Source organism: Silurus aristotelis (genome assembly GCF_946808225.1).
Source record: "Silurus aristotelis genome assembly, chromosome: 2".
Taxonomy (NCBI): Eukaryota; Metazoa; Chordata; class Actinopteri; order Siluriformes; family Siluridae; genus Silurus; species Silurus aristotelis.
Window position 1 is genome coordinate 26,708,951 of NC_139575.1, and position 14,117 is coordinate 26,723,067.

Sequence of the window (14,117 nt, forward strand, 5' to 3'; positions counted from 1 at the left end):
CACACACACATTTTTTTTCCCAGGAAAAATTTAATTGTTCTTTCTAAAAAGAAAGAAAATCCGAGGCAAAAAAAAGAAAACAGGCAGAATTAGAGAATCAATCATATTGACAAACCTGACAAACTCCATTTAGCTGGCAGCGTAAACAGAGGCAGAGCACCGGGGCCGTTCACAGAATCGCGGAAGACGAGAGAAGCGGAGACTCGGATCGTAGAGCGAGGGAGGGAGAGAGAGCGAGCGAGAGCGAGAGAAAGCAGGAGAGAGAGAGAGAGAGAGAGAGAGAGAGAGAGCGAGAGAGAGGGGTGTTTACAGCAAGCGCATGTGTGTGTGTGTGTGTGTGTGTGTGCTGTCGCGTCTCAAGCGTTCTTCCCGGGGATATGGACAGATTGCATGCGTGAGGTTGCTGCCCGACTGACAAGATACAAAACTATCCAATCAACCACGCCCTTTCTCCACCAATCACAAGCTGAGCTCTAAACATAATCAATTCAAATGGGGACACAAGCATCAGCGGGGGCCGCCGCAGGCTGTGTGTGTGTGTTGTGGATGGAGGGGGGAGTAAGGGGTGCAGGTGAAGCAATCTCTTTGTGTGGGCCACTGAAGAAAAAAAACAAAAAAAACAAACAAACAAAAAAAAAAAACAAGACAGAAGAAAAAAGAAAAGCACCACAGTTGACGGCTGTTAACCCTCTGACCCTGGTGGGGGTTCACTGCGTGCTAGCGAAACAATGGAAGTCTAAAGAAAGGAGTCTCTTTAATTAAACAACAGATAACTAAACACAACTATCTGGCCGAGAGAGAGGGAGAGGGAGAGAGAAAGAGAGTGCGAAGAAAAGAAAGGAATCAACTACCTTTTTATTGTTCTGCTTTACGAAACGACGGAAACACTTCAAACGACAGATAATCGAGTCATTTTATTATTATTTATTAACACAAAATTGAGTCAACGCTCTCGTTGCGTTTATGCTGAATTAGTTTGAGGTCTATTCCACCCAAAAGAGTGAAATACCGGCCTATCGTATACAATTTCCCCTTGAGGAACACTAACGGCCTTTTTTTTCCCTTTCAAATACAGCTGGCTAAGATCCCACTCGAACAGGAAGACTTCCTGGAACGTGACTTACTCCTGAACACATGGACATCCTATCCCATCCTATGGCTGCGCTATTACGCTCCGATCAAACGAACGAGCGTCATATGAACACACCGACTGTCACTGGTTCTGAGGTTCACACATGTACTACACACTTTCATCATCACCCTCACAACTTATTACCAGGAGAAAAAAAACAAAAAAAAAAAACAGACATGGTTGTGCCCCCTACTGGCTAATGTCACAAAATATGAGTCCACATTAGAAGGAAGGATTGATTACACTCATTTTCTCTCTGCACTGAAGAACAGTGCTTATTTTAGACATGATGTACCACCAGCGTCGTTCTCTTACTGCATTTGGAATGCTGCTGTTATTACACTGCTGCTACATTACTCACTCTTTACTATCACTAGACACTGGCGCTCTTCTATTATCTATTATTAGCACGTTAAATTTTAATATGTAATTTAAAGTGTAATTTATAGAAATGTTTAAATTATATACCCACGCTGCATTGAGCGAGTTGATGTGTTACTAAAATCTTTCGTTTCTAAACAAACAAACAAACAAACAAACAAACAAAAATGTTAATGTAATTAGCATTAAGCTGAAAGACCACTAGTAAAAGTGCTAATAATAGCTAGAAATCAAGTGTTGTTTTTTTTTTTTCCTTTTTCTGCGTAAAAAAAAAAAATAAAAAAATTTCCTCAGCACAATTGTCAATGCTGTGCACCCACTTTGCAAATGCATAAGCAAAAATGAAACCCGCAAAAACACAAAAACAAAACACAAACGGCGTGCAAACTCGCCAACTACTGCAACTAATTGTGCTTTATGCCGCATGACTCTGATTCTTTATCAGGACGTGCCTGTCCTCCTCGTGATAAACATGCGTTAGCATATGAACGGATAATTCCGTCGTAGAAACAATTTCTCTTACCGCTTACATGGTTTCGTGTTACAGAAAAGGAGAGAAATAAAAAATTAAAATAAAAAACACTAGATAAATTTTTTTTTAAATAAGGACAAATTAGCAAAAAAAAACAAAACAAAAAAAAACGCATACATGTTACAGGAACATAATAAATACGAATTATGAATAAGAAAAGCTTCTTCTAATAGACTCAATATGTGGCATTGGCTTAGGAATACAATACAAAAATGGAAAACATTTGTTTTATTGATTTCTTAAACAAAATGTGTCATAAATCACAAAACGAGTGAATGTTAGTACAGTGTTATAAATCTACACAAAACACTGCCAATGCTTACATGCCCTGTTTAATTCCCTTACTCTGATTATAATTCGTATGCGACAATAAACTGAATGCTGCAAGCACCGCCTCCTCTTTAATCCACCAATCACCTACCAGCATTCTTCCTGGCCTACATAAATTATTGACTGAAAGACCCCAAGTGTCAAAACTGACATATCTTCGTGAATAAGCAAATGAAAGAAAGACTCTTCATTGTCTCTTTGACAAGCACCACAAAGACACACACACACACCCACACCCACACCCACACACACACACACACACACACACACACACACACACACACGCACAGTGAAGTGCGCCAAGACTTTGGGCAATGCTGAGTGAAAGCATGCACACACTAGTAAGCACAAGAAAAGTCCATATAATCAACACACACACACACACACACACACACACACACACGCTTGGCCATGCCCCGTCTTCTCCTCGGGGTAGCGTGTGGGCACATTCCCAATAAAACACCTTCTTAGCAGTAATAGGCCACTGTTCTCATTTCAGTGCTCCCAGAGGCCTGATGATAAATTTAGCAGATCGAGCTTGTGCAGTTCTTCTGCACTTCCTCTCTCTCTCTCTTGGTAAAAAAAAAAAAAAAAAAAACATAAATAAGATAATGTCGCTTCCACACTTCCGTTTGGTTCCAAACTGTAGGATCAGGTTCTAAACTAGTCCTTATTTCCTTGCTCTGGAGCTCGACTTGTGGTGTGTCTCCCCTGAAGCCAAGGTCGGTGCGTCCGGCATTAACAAAGACAAATGACTTTATTATGTTCCAAATGTCTGATGTGAAAACATACGGCAAAACCATTAACAATGCTGTCATTCTCGATCGGAATGGCGAGCGGTCGTCATTCGAAGTGCGCTGTGTTTGAAAGCGTCTGCCTCTTGGAGAAGGACCTTTCCTCCTGCAGAGAGAACATTTTTAATCTCTCCTCTGACTAAACTAAATCTGCTGTTTACTTAAAGAGGGCTGAACTGAGCAGGTGTGAAATTTAACAGCTAACAGCTGGTGCTCAGGGCAACAACCTTCATCTGTAGGAGCACACACACACACACACACACACACACACACACACACACACACACACACACACACACACACACACACACACACACACACACACACACACACACACACACACACACACACACACACACACACACACACTTAAAAGTTTGGACACACCTGCTCATAGAAGAGGTTTGTTCATTTCTACAACTTCTCCTAATGTTGTAGATTAATTGTGAGCAATATCAAATATATCATGAGTCTGAGATCATTAGCTTGGGCCTTAATGGGCTGTTTTTATGTGTTCAAGAAAGTAAATATATATGTATATGTTTGTGCCTGTTCAAATTAGTCTTTATTTATACATTTTTTTTACATGACATAAACCGGTTCTTTTAAATGAACGACTCCTAATGAACCAACCCGCTGTAATAACCATTACATTGCTTTTTTTTCCCCACCTCAGTAATTAACTCGTACGACGCAATCGAAGGCGCATTCCACTACGCCGATTATTTTATTTTTCTGTTTTTGTTCGCTCGAACCGCCGGTTTTGCAATACAATATTCAAGGGCCAATCTTTTCGCCGAGCCGTTTGCTGACGGCACCAGAAACTAAAGTTCGCCTTTCTTCAAGTTTACCTGCGGTTTTCACTTAGTCAAAACAGGACTTTTTTTTCTCTCAGTGCCGTACAGGATAAATTAAGTGGGCGGGGAAATTTTGTTTTCTTCATTACAATGTGATTGATTCATAGTGCGCACTTTATTGACTCATATGCTATTTTTGGATTCCTTATCAAAAAAATCCCGATTTGTGAGAAAGAAAAAAAAGAAAAAGAAAAAAATGACACATGGTACCGTATTTGAACAAGACGTTCAGTCGGCAATGGCCTCAGATTTTTTTTTTTTAACAAAAAATAAATAAATAAGCAAACACGACTGAATTTAGATGCTGACTATACAGCGTGCTATACAGGAGTGGAATCAGTGCCTGCACTCCTGTTGTACAGACAAAACAGACATGTACACCATCCAGCCTTGACCCAGTGCTTTTCCAGCAGCAAACTCCATCACAACTCATGGTGTTTAATATGTCCAGTAAACACTCACTCAGCTTATATTTTGTCTACTGACAGAAAGCAACATCAGGAGCTGTATTTACAGGAAAAAAAGCGAACGAGGCAGAACAAACACAGAGACACGAAAAGATAGTGAGAACGATACGATGACAAAGTGACAGACTGTAGAGATCAAAAAAGATCTGAGTTGTTTTTCTTCACATGTTTTTTTTTTTGTTTGTTTGTTTTAACAAGACGCTACTCAACTATGACCTCCCACAGCATCATATCCATAAGCCTCTTTCTCGCACTGATTCTGGTACTCATGTCACATGCATCTCAAAGCCAGCCTTTGGATCCATTTCACTAGGCACACAATGCTATCACACCCACGACGCTCCTTTAACACACAATACCCAGTTGGCCAGACAAACAGCTGTGTACGTCTATTCGGAAGTGGCCCCCGATGCACAGAAATATCGCTCTCACAAACACATGGACGCTCTTCGAGCATAGAGTGCCAGGACAAACGCAGCAGTACTTTAAACGAGGAAGAGGGGAAGTTGGGGGGTGGGGGGTAGGAGACGTGTTATGGGAACGCTGTGGGGAAAAATCATTACGGCTGAAATGAAAAGGTCTTGAAAATGGCAGTGCAACTTTAAGGAGCGACAGTAATCTGATGGCTGAGTGTGAGATGACTTCATCCCGACAGCCGCTCGCATTAAGCATAATGCATTTGTACAATATGACAAGACAAAACAATACGCTCAAGAGCGGGAAAATGATGCGCTGGTACAGCCCGAGATGCAGCGCTCTGAAAATGTCGGGGGTGGCTGAGGGGACACTCGCGTACACCCATCCCGACCACGTATACCCTTGTGAGGGTATGCACCGTGACATAGTTATTAATGCGGCTAATTAATGCTGTTCTACCACTATAACGTAATTCTAACCTTCACCTCTGTAACAAAAAGGGAAATCTTTTCACTCTTGTAGCTTTTTTTTAAACTGGGGACCAGCCAAATGTCCCCCTTAAGTTCAAACACTAATGTCAGATATTTCTTTCGTTGTGGGGACATTTGATCCATACCAATATAAAGAAATGTGCCTACAAATGAAAAAAAAAAAAAAAGAAAAAAAAAAGACATCCTTTTGGTTGTTGGAATATCTGCTGCACCATGGGTGTCTGATCGAGATTAACAACTAGCCCTTTCCAGAGCAATGTTCATTTAACTTTCTCTTCTCGTTTCCTCTTGCTGGCCTGAGCGAGCCGGTGCTGCTGGATCCGTCTGGAAGCTCTGGCCCAGGTCCAGAGAACCCCAGCAAACCACACTGCTAATGGCTTACAGATTGCAGCACTGTGGTGTACATGTGTCAGGACAATGCCATGGGTCTCTAACAAAAAAGAATAGAGTTAAAACAAAAAAGAAAAAAGGAAAAAAAAAAAGAATCAAGCCACAGCACTGTGTCATGTAGCGCTCTGTGAAAGAGAGAGTGTATGTGTGTGTGTGTATGTGTGTGTGTGTGTGTGTGTGTGTGTGTGTGTGTGTGGGCTGGCGCAGTAAATACTCTGCCTCCATCTTCATGAAAGGACATTATCATTTGGCCCCACTTGGCCTGGTGGAACTGTATACGGTCATGAGAGACAGAGCCCGGCAGTGTGTAACTGCCAGGGACAATAAAAAATAGATGTTACTAAAATGTACATTTGTAAATGACATTTGCTGCATTTTCAGACAAAATTATATCTTTTTTTTTACCCCCGCAAGATGGATGTGATGTATGTACTGTACTGCATTTCATTCTGCCTGCTCTTGTCCCTTGTATAAATTCCACAAATGGAGGAAGTCATAAAACCTTGTTAAAACAAAATGTGTGCTTTTCCTGGTTTTCAGGTGTGCCAGTATTCTCCTGGAGATACAGCAAAGAATAATCCAGTTATAAAATTTCCTTATTGTTTGCCTTCTTTTTTTTTTTTTTTTTAAGTAAAAATGGAGCACTTTACCCAACATGCATTGCATGTGTATGAAAGACAGTTGTCTTTTTTTATAAGAGACAAATTTGTATTTATTCATGAAAAAATAATAATAAATAAAAATAAATAAATAAATAAATAAATAAATAAATATCAACATGATTCCAAACTGGGATAAGCTGAGTAGTTTTCACCGGCAGTGGTCTGGCTCCTGTCGATGGAACGTCATCAACGCAGCTGCATGTCAGATAATCCTCTGTAGGTGCTGTAGGATGCTTACCCATCATCCCGTGCGGTGCCACCCCCCCCCCACTCCACCCCTTCCTTTCTCTTCGTTCCATGGAGAGGGTGGACTATCAACGAGGGTCTGCAAGTGTTGTTTCTAATTACCTATTTCTCCACTCCCGATCCTGTGGCGGGCATAATTAGTTACCTGGGGCTGCAATCCAATTTGAAGTGATGACAAGAGAGTGATCCATGAAAAAGTAATAAGTTAAATCCAATTTCAGACTGCCTCTAATTAAATGCACATGGAACTAATGACTCAAACCCTAGCATTTCGGTGATAACCGTAATTAGCAAAGAGGGAGTTGCACTCGTTCTGTCTCTCTCTCTCTCTCTCTCTCTCTCTCTCTCTCTCTCTCTCTCTCTCTTTCTGTCTTCCTCGCTCTTGTCTGTAGGTGTAGCGGGAACGTGGCGTGGATTCCTTTTAATTACTTGTGTCATTTTTCTGGTAACGTTACCATTTCTGATTAGTCTTGCACATGCCGGCTTCTGTCTGTCAGGGTGAAAGGTGGCCGTTAGGATTGTTGGGTGAATTAGGGCACGCAAAAAAGCGACTAGTAACTAAAACCTTAAGTTGGTCGCAGTGAAAGCAAATTCCCGATATTTGATCAGGTCTCCAAATTCGCCCCTCATTCTAACTGCAACCATTAAGGGCCAGTTGGCTTCTGTGAAATCTCATTGATGTACAATCGCTGATGACATCATGAATTTTTTACTTCATGTTAAAGTTCCGCACAGACTTTTATTATGAATCATAAATGATTTGAAAAGTTTGTAAGCATTTCATACAGAAATTGCTGGGATACAGCATTTAATCAGAAATTGTGGTAAAAAAAAAAAAAAAAAAAAAAATTTTTTAAAAGATTTAGGGAAATTTCCAGCAAAGCCGGAATCTATACTGCAGTCTTTTACATGTATTGCTTGTCGGTGGAATGACCAGTCTTCAAAGCGACCTTAAGGTAATAAGGATATTTTCCTGTCTATTAGCAACTCGCTGTACAGGGGATCAGGGATGAAAGCTGTTAATGTTGTTATTAATTAACGTGAAAAAAAAAACGAGCTGACTGAACAGAGCCAAGCTAAAATGACGAATCCAGGAAGCCATGCACAAGTACAAGCTGCAGAAAGAAGACAATTTCAACAACTCTGGCCCTTGATTAACAGGTCAAGGCATCCAAGTTCTCGCAGACTACAAGCAAGCCAACATTGTTCGATCACCAGCATCTACCAAAGGGTGCACATATGCAAGGCTTCTTGTTCTTATGGCATCCCATATTTGGTGTTTAGCGCATATGTGGATCAACTAAACCGGTCCTGGAACCTCAACGCCTCCTCTCTCACCAAGAATGCGCCAACAGTGCCTTTTCATTCTGAGGAGACCTCACATTGCTACCCGGATGATGGTCAACTTCTATTACTATGTCACATAAAGCAACCGAACTGCATCACAGTATGAAACAATAACCGCGGTTGTTGAAATCTACCCAACACATCATCGGGAACACAGCTGGCCAACATTACGAACAATTATCAAAAGTGTTGCTGGCGGAGAGCGAGCGGCATTCCCTCTATCCCTGCCATAGGCTGTTTGTGCGTCTCCCATTAGGAAAACTCTACAGGACTCTGCTTTGTTGATCAAAAAGTCTGAAGACTCAACAGCTTTTATCTCAGCTCCTAAGCGTTAACTGCCAGTCTCCGCCTACAAACGAAACGCCTAGGCACCGTACCATACTGTATTGGACTTGCGTTACTGCTATTATCCGCAATTATTTGCAAACACTCGGCTGTTACTGCAGGTTATCTGCCATGACAGATATTATTTACAGCATGTTGGACCGTTATTTGCATATTCATTTATTTGCTATCTGCATTTACTGTACTGAACTTGTCTACACTGGTAACTCGCGCCGTTACAGCATGATTCTTATTGACTTTATGAGCTTTATTGACAATTTCATTGCCCATGTGCATCCTCCTGTTTACCTTTACGTAGTTTTCGTAACTTAATATCATCGAACGTCTTCTCTGTTCGCACGACTGCACGAATGCTGACAGCAATTCATCGTCTCTGCACTCCGACAGTGACGAAGTCGAAACTAGCCTAACCTAAATTAAACTACAATGACAATAAGCTGGTGTCGCATCATATAAGACTCGTGCGGTTCACGATTTACTTTTTTTTATGTCTTGGTTTCAATGTAAATTGTGTGAAAAATCTTACAGTGGAATCCCGGCTTTATGTTTTAGAATCGCAGCAGACCTTGTAGTTATTCTCTAGTTCTCTACAGTAACTCCATTAGCTATTTAAGAGGTTTTACTCGTAAAAACAAATGACGAAGTAAAAATGTTAACAACATTTCAAAAACAAACAAATATAATTTATGAATAAGCTTATTTCTAAAGATTTGTCCATAAGCGGGAAATGTTCTGTTTTACCAGCAGATGCTTAATGTAGAGTAAATGCACAATTGGAACATTTGTAGGCAAGTAATATTCTTGTGTGTTAGATAATAATCTTGTTATGAAGAATATATCCGCTAATTACACGAGATGTTGTCAAATGCTAAGGAAATCTTTTGCAGTGCTGCAGCTGCTCGAGTGCACACAATGTTTTTCAGTTCACCTGGGCAAAGTTGTCTTTATTTTTCGTTCGGCACTGGAGAAATCAGGTTGCCTGGATTCGACAACAAGAACGCGTTGGATAATATAATATAACTCATTATATGGATAATTATGTTCCACTTTTTTATTAAACAGCTTCACTTTAAGGTCTTAATTAAGTGGCTGCTGTATTACCAGGAGACTCTATAAACAATGCGATGTGCACGGATGTGGGCAACAAGCTGAACTGATGATATGAGCAGAACAACAAACCCAATTAAAGCGGAGGTTTAGGACGGAAGAGAGAGACACACGTTCACGTGCACTTCTGTGTAGCGCAAGGAGAAATGTGATCCTTCCTTCTTTTTTTTTTCTTTCCTTTTCTAAATGCTCATAACACATCAAGTCGTTTACCGGCTGCTTAGCAACTACACTACACCATGCAGAAGAGATGCACTGCATGGATGAAGGGGGAGAAAAAAAAGAAAAAAAAAAAAGAAAACCGCACACACGCGCACACAGGCAAGCTGTCTTTTCAGCGGCCTGAGTGTCAGGTTGGCTGTGGTCTCTGTATTCATTAATAAATTTGAATTTTAAATGGGGCTTTGTGCCTTCTTCTCGTGGGTGTAAGGTCCTGGCCACCAGAATCTACTTTTCATGACCTCCAACTCGCAAGACTTGAGGAAGCTTTTGGTTTGATCCGCATCCTGACTAATATGCACACAAAGGAAAGGTCACCATAGCCATATTTTATCCATTTATTTCCCCAAGATACATCACCACAAAGCTTAATCAGGCACAAAAGCTATGCGCTCATTAAAAAACCCACCCCTATAGAGACATTATTAGGCGTACTCTATAGACACATATAGACATTAATTACCAAATATGCCCTGGAGTCGTTTGCTATTTTTTGCTGTGAAACAAACAACACCCACCTTGTTCAAACAGGGATAAAGATCTGACAGTGAGTGTGCAGAGGAGAAGGAGAACGCCTGAAATGAGTGTAAATATTTAAACTGACATTGCAAGTTGAACTTGTTTAAAAATGATAGCGGATGGGGAAATAAAGAGGGCCGGATTTGTTTTGCATGACAAAGGCTAGGCAAATAGAAGGCCCAGATCTGAAATGGGGGGCGAGCGGCGTCTGCTTTATAGCCGTTTCCTGTTGCTGTTTGAAGAAGGTAAAGCTGTAAGGTGGGAGGGGGGTGGGTGGATGGAGACTTGCATATTTTCAAAAGCCCCTGTGTCCTAATGCAGGACAGTAGATAAAAAAAATAAAATAAAAAACCTCCTACAGTCTACTTTTTTAAAACAGCTGCTTCGAATTACTTAGTCAAAAAAGATATCAGATCTGTGAGGTTAGAGGTAAAACCCATTCATTCACATTTTACTTCACACACAAAGCTTGCCAAACGGCTGAAAACAATCCTGAAAGAGAAATCCGTCAGAAGTATGTCAAAGGCTGCGGTTGATCATGGCATAGTTGCGTTTCGAGTGATATCTGTACCAGAGCATGAGCTCATGCGCTGTGTAGTAATGTGCAGTCAACAGCCGCCGGCCTGCCAAGTTTAATTTCCTGTATATCTAACACCGACTGGTACGAGCTGTGCCACAAATAACAGTCGGAGAACGCAAATAAAAATAAAACGTGCGCACAGAAACGCACAAACACGTGAGCGCAGGTTTGGTTTGTTCTTTTGTCCTCGTGCCCTATAGGCTCATGTGACATCTGATGTGAGGCTGATGTGTTCATTATGTAAAAGCAGAAAGAAAAAAAAAAATATCACGACACAGACTGACCGCGAATAAAAGTGAAAGTTCCCTACCTGCAGTGTAGGCTGTTTCTCGTTGCTTTTAGAAGACTTGATGGCCCCACTTTGCTGCTGCTGCTGTCGATGCTGCTGCTTGAGGAGGAGTTGCCTTGCAACCTGTAGAGCCTGAAACAGATAAAAAAATAATAAAAAAAAAAGAAACGGAAAAAAAACCGTAAGAAATAATAGGCTTATAACTTTCTAACCTCTATAACTATATGAGCCAAATAACAAAGTGTTCTACACTCCGAAGCAGATGGGAAGAAAAAAAAAATCTGAACACGAACAGATCTTTTTGCTCTTCATCCTGACTGCTTGCTAACAAATTTACATAGTTTCATTTTGGTGCGCATGGAGAACAATAACAAGCTGACAAAGCAAACAGCTGTGGAAAGATGTAAAAAAGACACACACACACACACACACACACACACACACACACACACACACACACACACAAAGGGAACAAAATTGATACAGAGCAGGAACTTTGTTCCGTTCTAACCGTACACTTATAATAAACAAGGGGTCCGAATGGCCCTTGGTAGCTGTTTAACTTCTATCTTTATTTCCGTCTCATTCCTTATTTCTTTTCCAAGTCGCAGTTTATAAAACAAATAAAAGGTTTATTGCTGCTCCAAAAATCTGTTATACTGTGTGGCCTTCTGAGTGGAAAACAAAATACAGCGGAGTCACATGTTTATTGCTCTGGCTACTCCCTCCGCCCCTCCAACTCCCACCTCAGCAACGATAAATAATCGAACTTGCCATCCAGTACAAACAAAAGGCAGTGGCTGTGCTGGAAAGAAAGAGAGAGAGAGAGAGAGAGAGAGAGAGAGAGAGAGAGAGAGAGAGAGAGAGAGAGAGAGAGAGAGAGAGAGAGAGAGAGAGAGAAAAAAAAAGGTGTTCTGGTCGAGGAAAAAAGCACTACCGATACCAAAAAAAGCGAACGCCGCATTCCCACAGAGTGTCTGGGGTAGATTCACACCTACACCAGAGCAACATCTGAGTAAATAACCAGCTTCATTCTTTCCATTATCCGCACACACACACACACACACACACACACACACACACACACACACACACACAGACGACTCCCACGATTAAACAAATAGGCGTTGGAATGGCCCAAAAGCCCTGAAACTGCACCTCTGGCACTATTCAGTCTTTCTGGTGTGCTCGTTGTTAAGTTTTTTTTTCTGAGTATGTATATGTATGTGTGCGAGACACATTTTTTTATCGCTTTTCTAAACTAATAGTCACACTGGATATTGTACTAAATCTCATGAAATTGTGCTTGTGCCTGGTACCTGCTAACTGTAGCCCAGGAAACGATCTGTACTCAACAGCAATCATTAGCAGGACGAGTTGTGGGCATTCAGGTAAAAAAATAAATAAATAAATAAATAAATTGTACTGTCAAAAAATTGTTTCATTGCTTAAAAGTCAGACGCTTGATGTTACCAACACCAGTGTGTCATCACATCGATGTGTTGTGAACGAGAAAAAAAAGTGATCTCAGTAGCTGTGACTGTGGCGTGGCTGTTGGTGGCAGACTTACTAGAAATATCCACTCCTTACAACCGTGGTGAGCAGAAAAGCACCTCGGGTTAACGGATGAGCAACGACAGTAGAAAGCCACAAAAGCCGAGGATGCATTTGACACGGGCTCACCAAACCTAAAGACTTTATCTGGTCTAATGTGTCTCATGCCACATACAGACGTTAGGGTCCGAATTTGGTAAAAGCATGAAGTTCAGCCTGGTGAGATGTGGTGGAAATTCTGTGTGGAAGTATTTTTTTTGGGGGGACACTTTCCGACCAAACTTTGATTAAATGCCTCATTTGATAATTGTATTGAGTCCACTGTAATCTCTCTGATCGTAAATGTCTGTGAGTATTTGTGATCTGATATTTTGTCCATATCATCCGTCCCTAAGAGCTGCTGTTTAATTTGAATCTGTATAAACTCAATAATAATGATGCTGAGTTAAGGCGCTTGGCTGGGACATGCTGGCTTGCACTTTGCTCTCTGTGTGTGTGTGTGTGTGTGTGTGTGTGTTTGTGTGTGTGTGTGTGTGTGTGTGTGTGTGTGTGTGTGTGACATGATGAGGCAGGAATATGACCACAGGCTACAGAGAGGCTGCTGCACTGCTGGCTCACTCTGTCTGGACACACACACACACACACACACACACACACTCACACACTCACGCGCGCGCGCGCATCCCACTCAAAAACAACAAACAGACGGTACACACTCATAACCGCATTTGCATGCACAATACAGTGATATTACATCAAGGCCGTGCTGCCCTGGAACATTCACCCCTGACTCATTCTACAGTAACAAGACGGAAATAAACCACTCAAACCATTTCAAACAACTGATCAAAAACATCGAGAGCTTGTTTCCATTCTAGTTTTTGCTACAATCTATATCAGGGAAGGGTTTTTGAAGGGGACAATCCCTTAGGTCATGTTCACAACTCAAACCATGAACAGCTCACTCAGCCACCCTCTACTACTACACACACACACACACACACACACACACACACACACACACACACACACACACTCCAAGAGTAGTCAGGGCTGAGGAAGCAGCATGACACTAAACTCCCCTACAGCAGTAAATGGGTTGAAACTCTCGATTTTAGCAGACGTGAGAGTATTCGATGAATATGACAAAACTTCTGAGTGATGATCAGATTCTCGACTTACTCCACTTGTACTTGGGGTTTCAAAGGACGTCACACAGTGAGTAGAGGAGTAAACATGCCATTCAAAGTCAAATCCTGTCCTTTCAACAGGGTAACAGGACGGCCCCGTTGCCGTTTATATGATGTGGATGAATCTGATCATTTTGTGTGCTTTCATCGCTTCAACTTATACATTCTTGCACTCAAGAAACAGTCCTGAGCAACAGTGTAATTTCGAATGCAAGACATGCCTTATCTGCATCCAGAGAACTCTTGCAAGCTGGAACACAGTGTACTT

General features: G+C 41.4%; 1 protein-coding gene and 1 long non-coding RNA gene across 22 annotated transcripts in view; one reads left to right on the forward strand and one right to left on the reverse strand.

Moving 5' to 3' along the window:
• The window catches only part of foxp1b (forkhead box P1b), a 164,954-nt gene that overhangs the window by 43,757 nt on the left and 107,080 nt on the right, over window positions 1–14,117 (reverse strand). For 19 of the 21 annotated variants that reach the window (XM_083532779.1, XM_083532775.1, XM_083532773.1 and 16 more), the window contains one exon: window positions 11,127–11,237. In XM_083532779.1, the coding sequence (XP_083388905.1) occupies window positions 11,127–11,237 (111 nt within the window). Of the gene's footprint in view, window positions 1–115; window positions 773–11,126; window positions 11,238–14,117 lie in introns of those variants that run through there. The other 2 variants (XM_083532778.1, XM_083532776.1) reach the window with 1 other exon arrangement.
• LOC310722429 overlaps window positions 1–14,117 on the forward strand; it is a 36,499-nt gene that overhangs the window by 2,228 nt on the left and 20,154 nt on the right. The window lies entirely within an intron of this gene.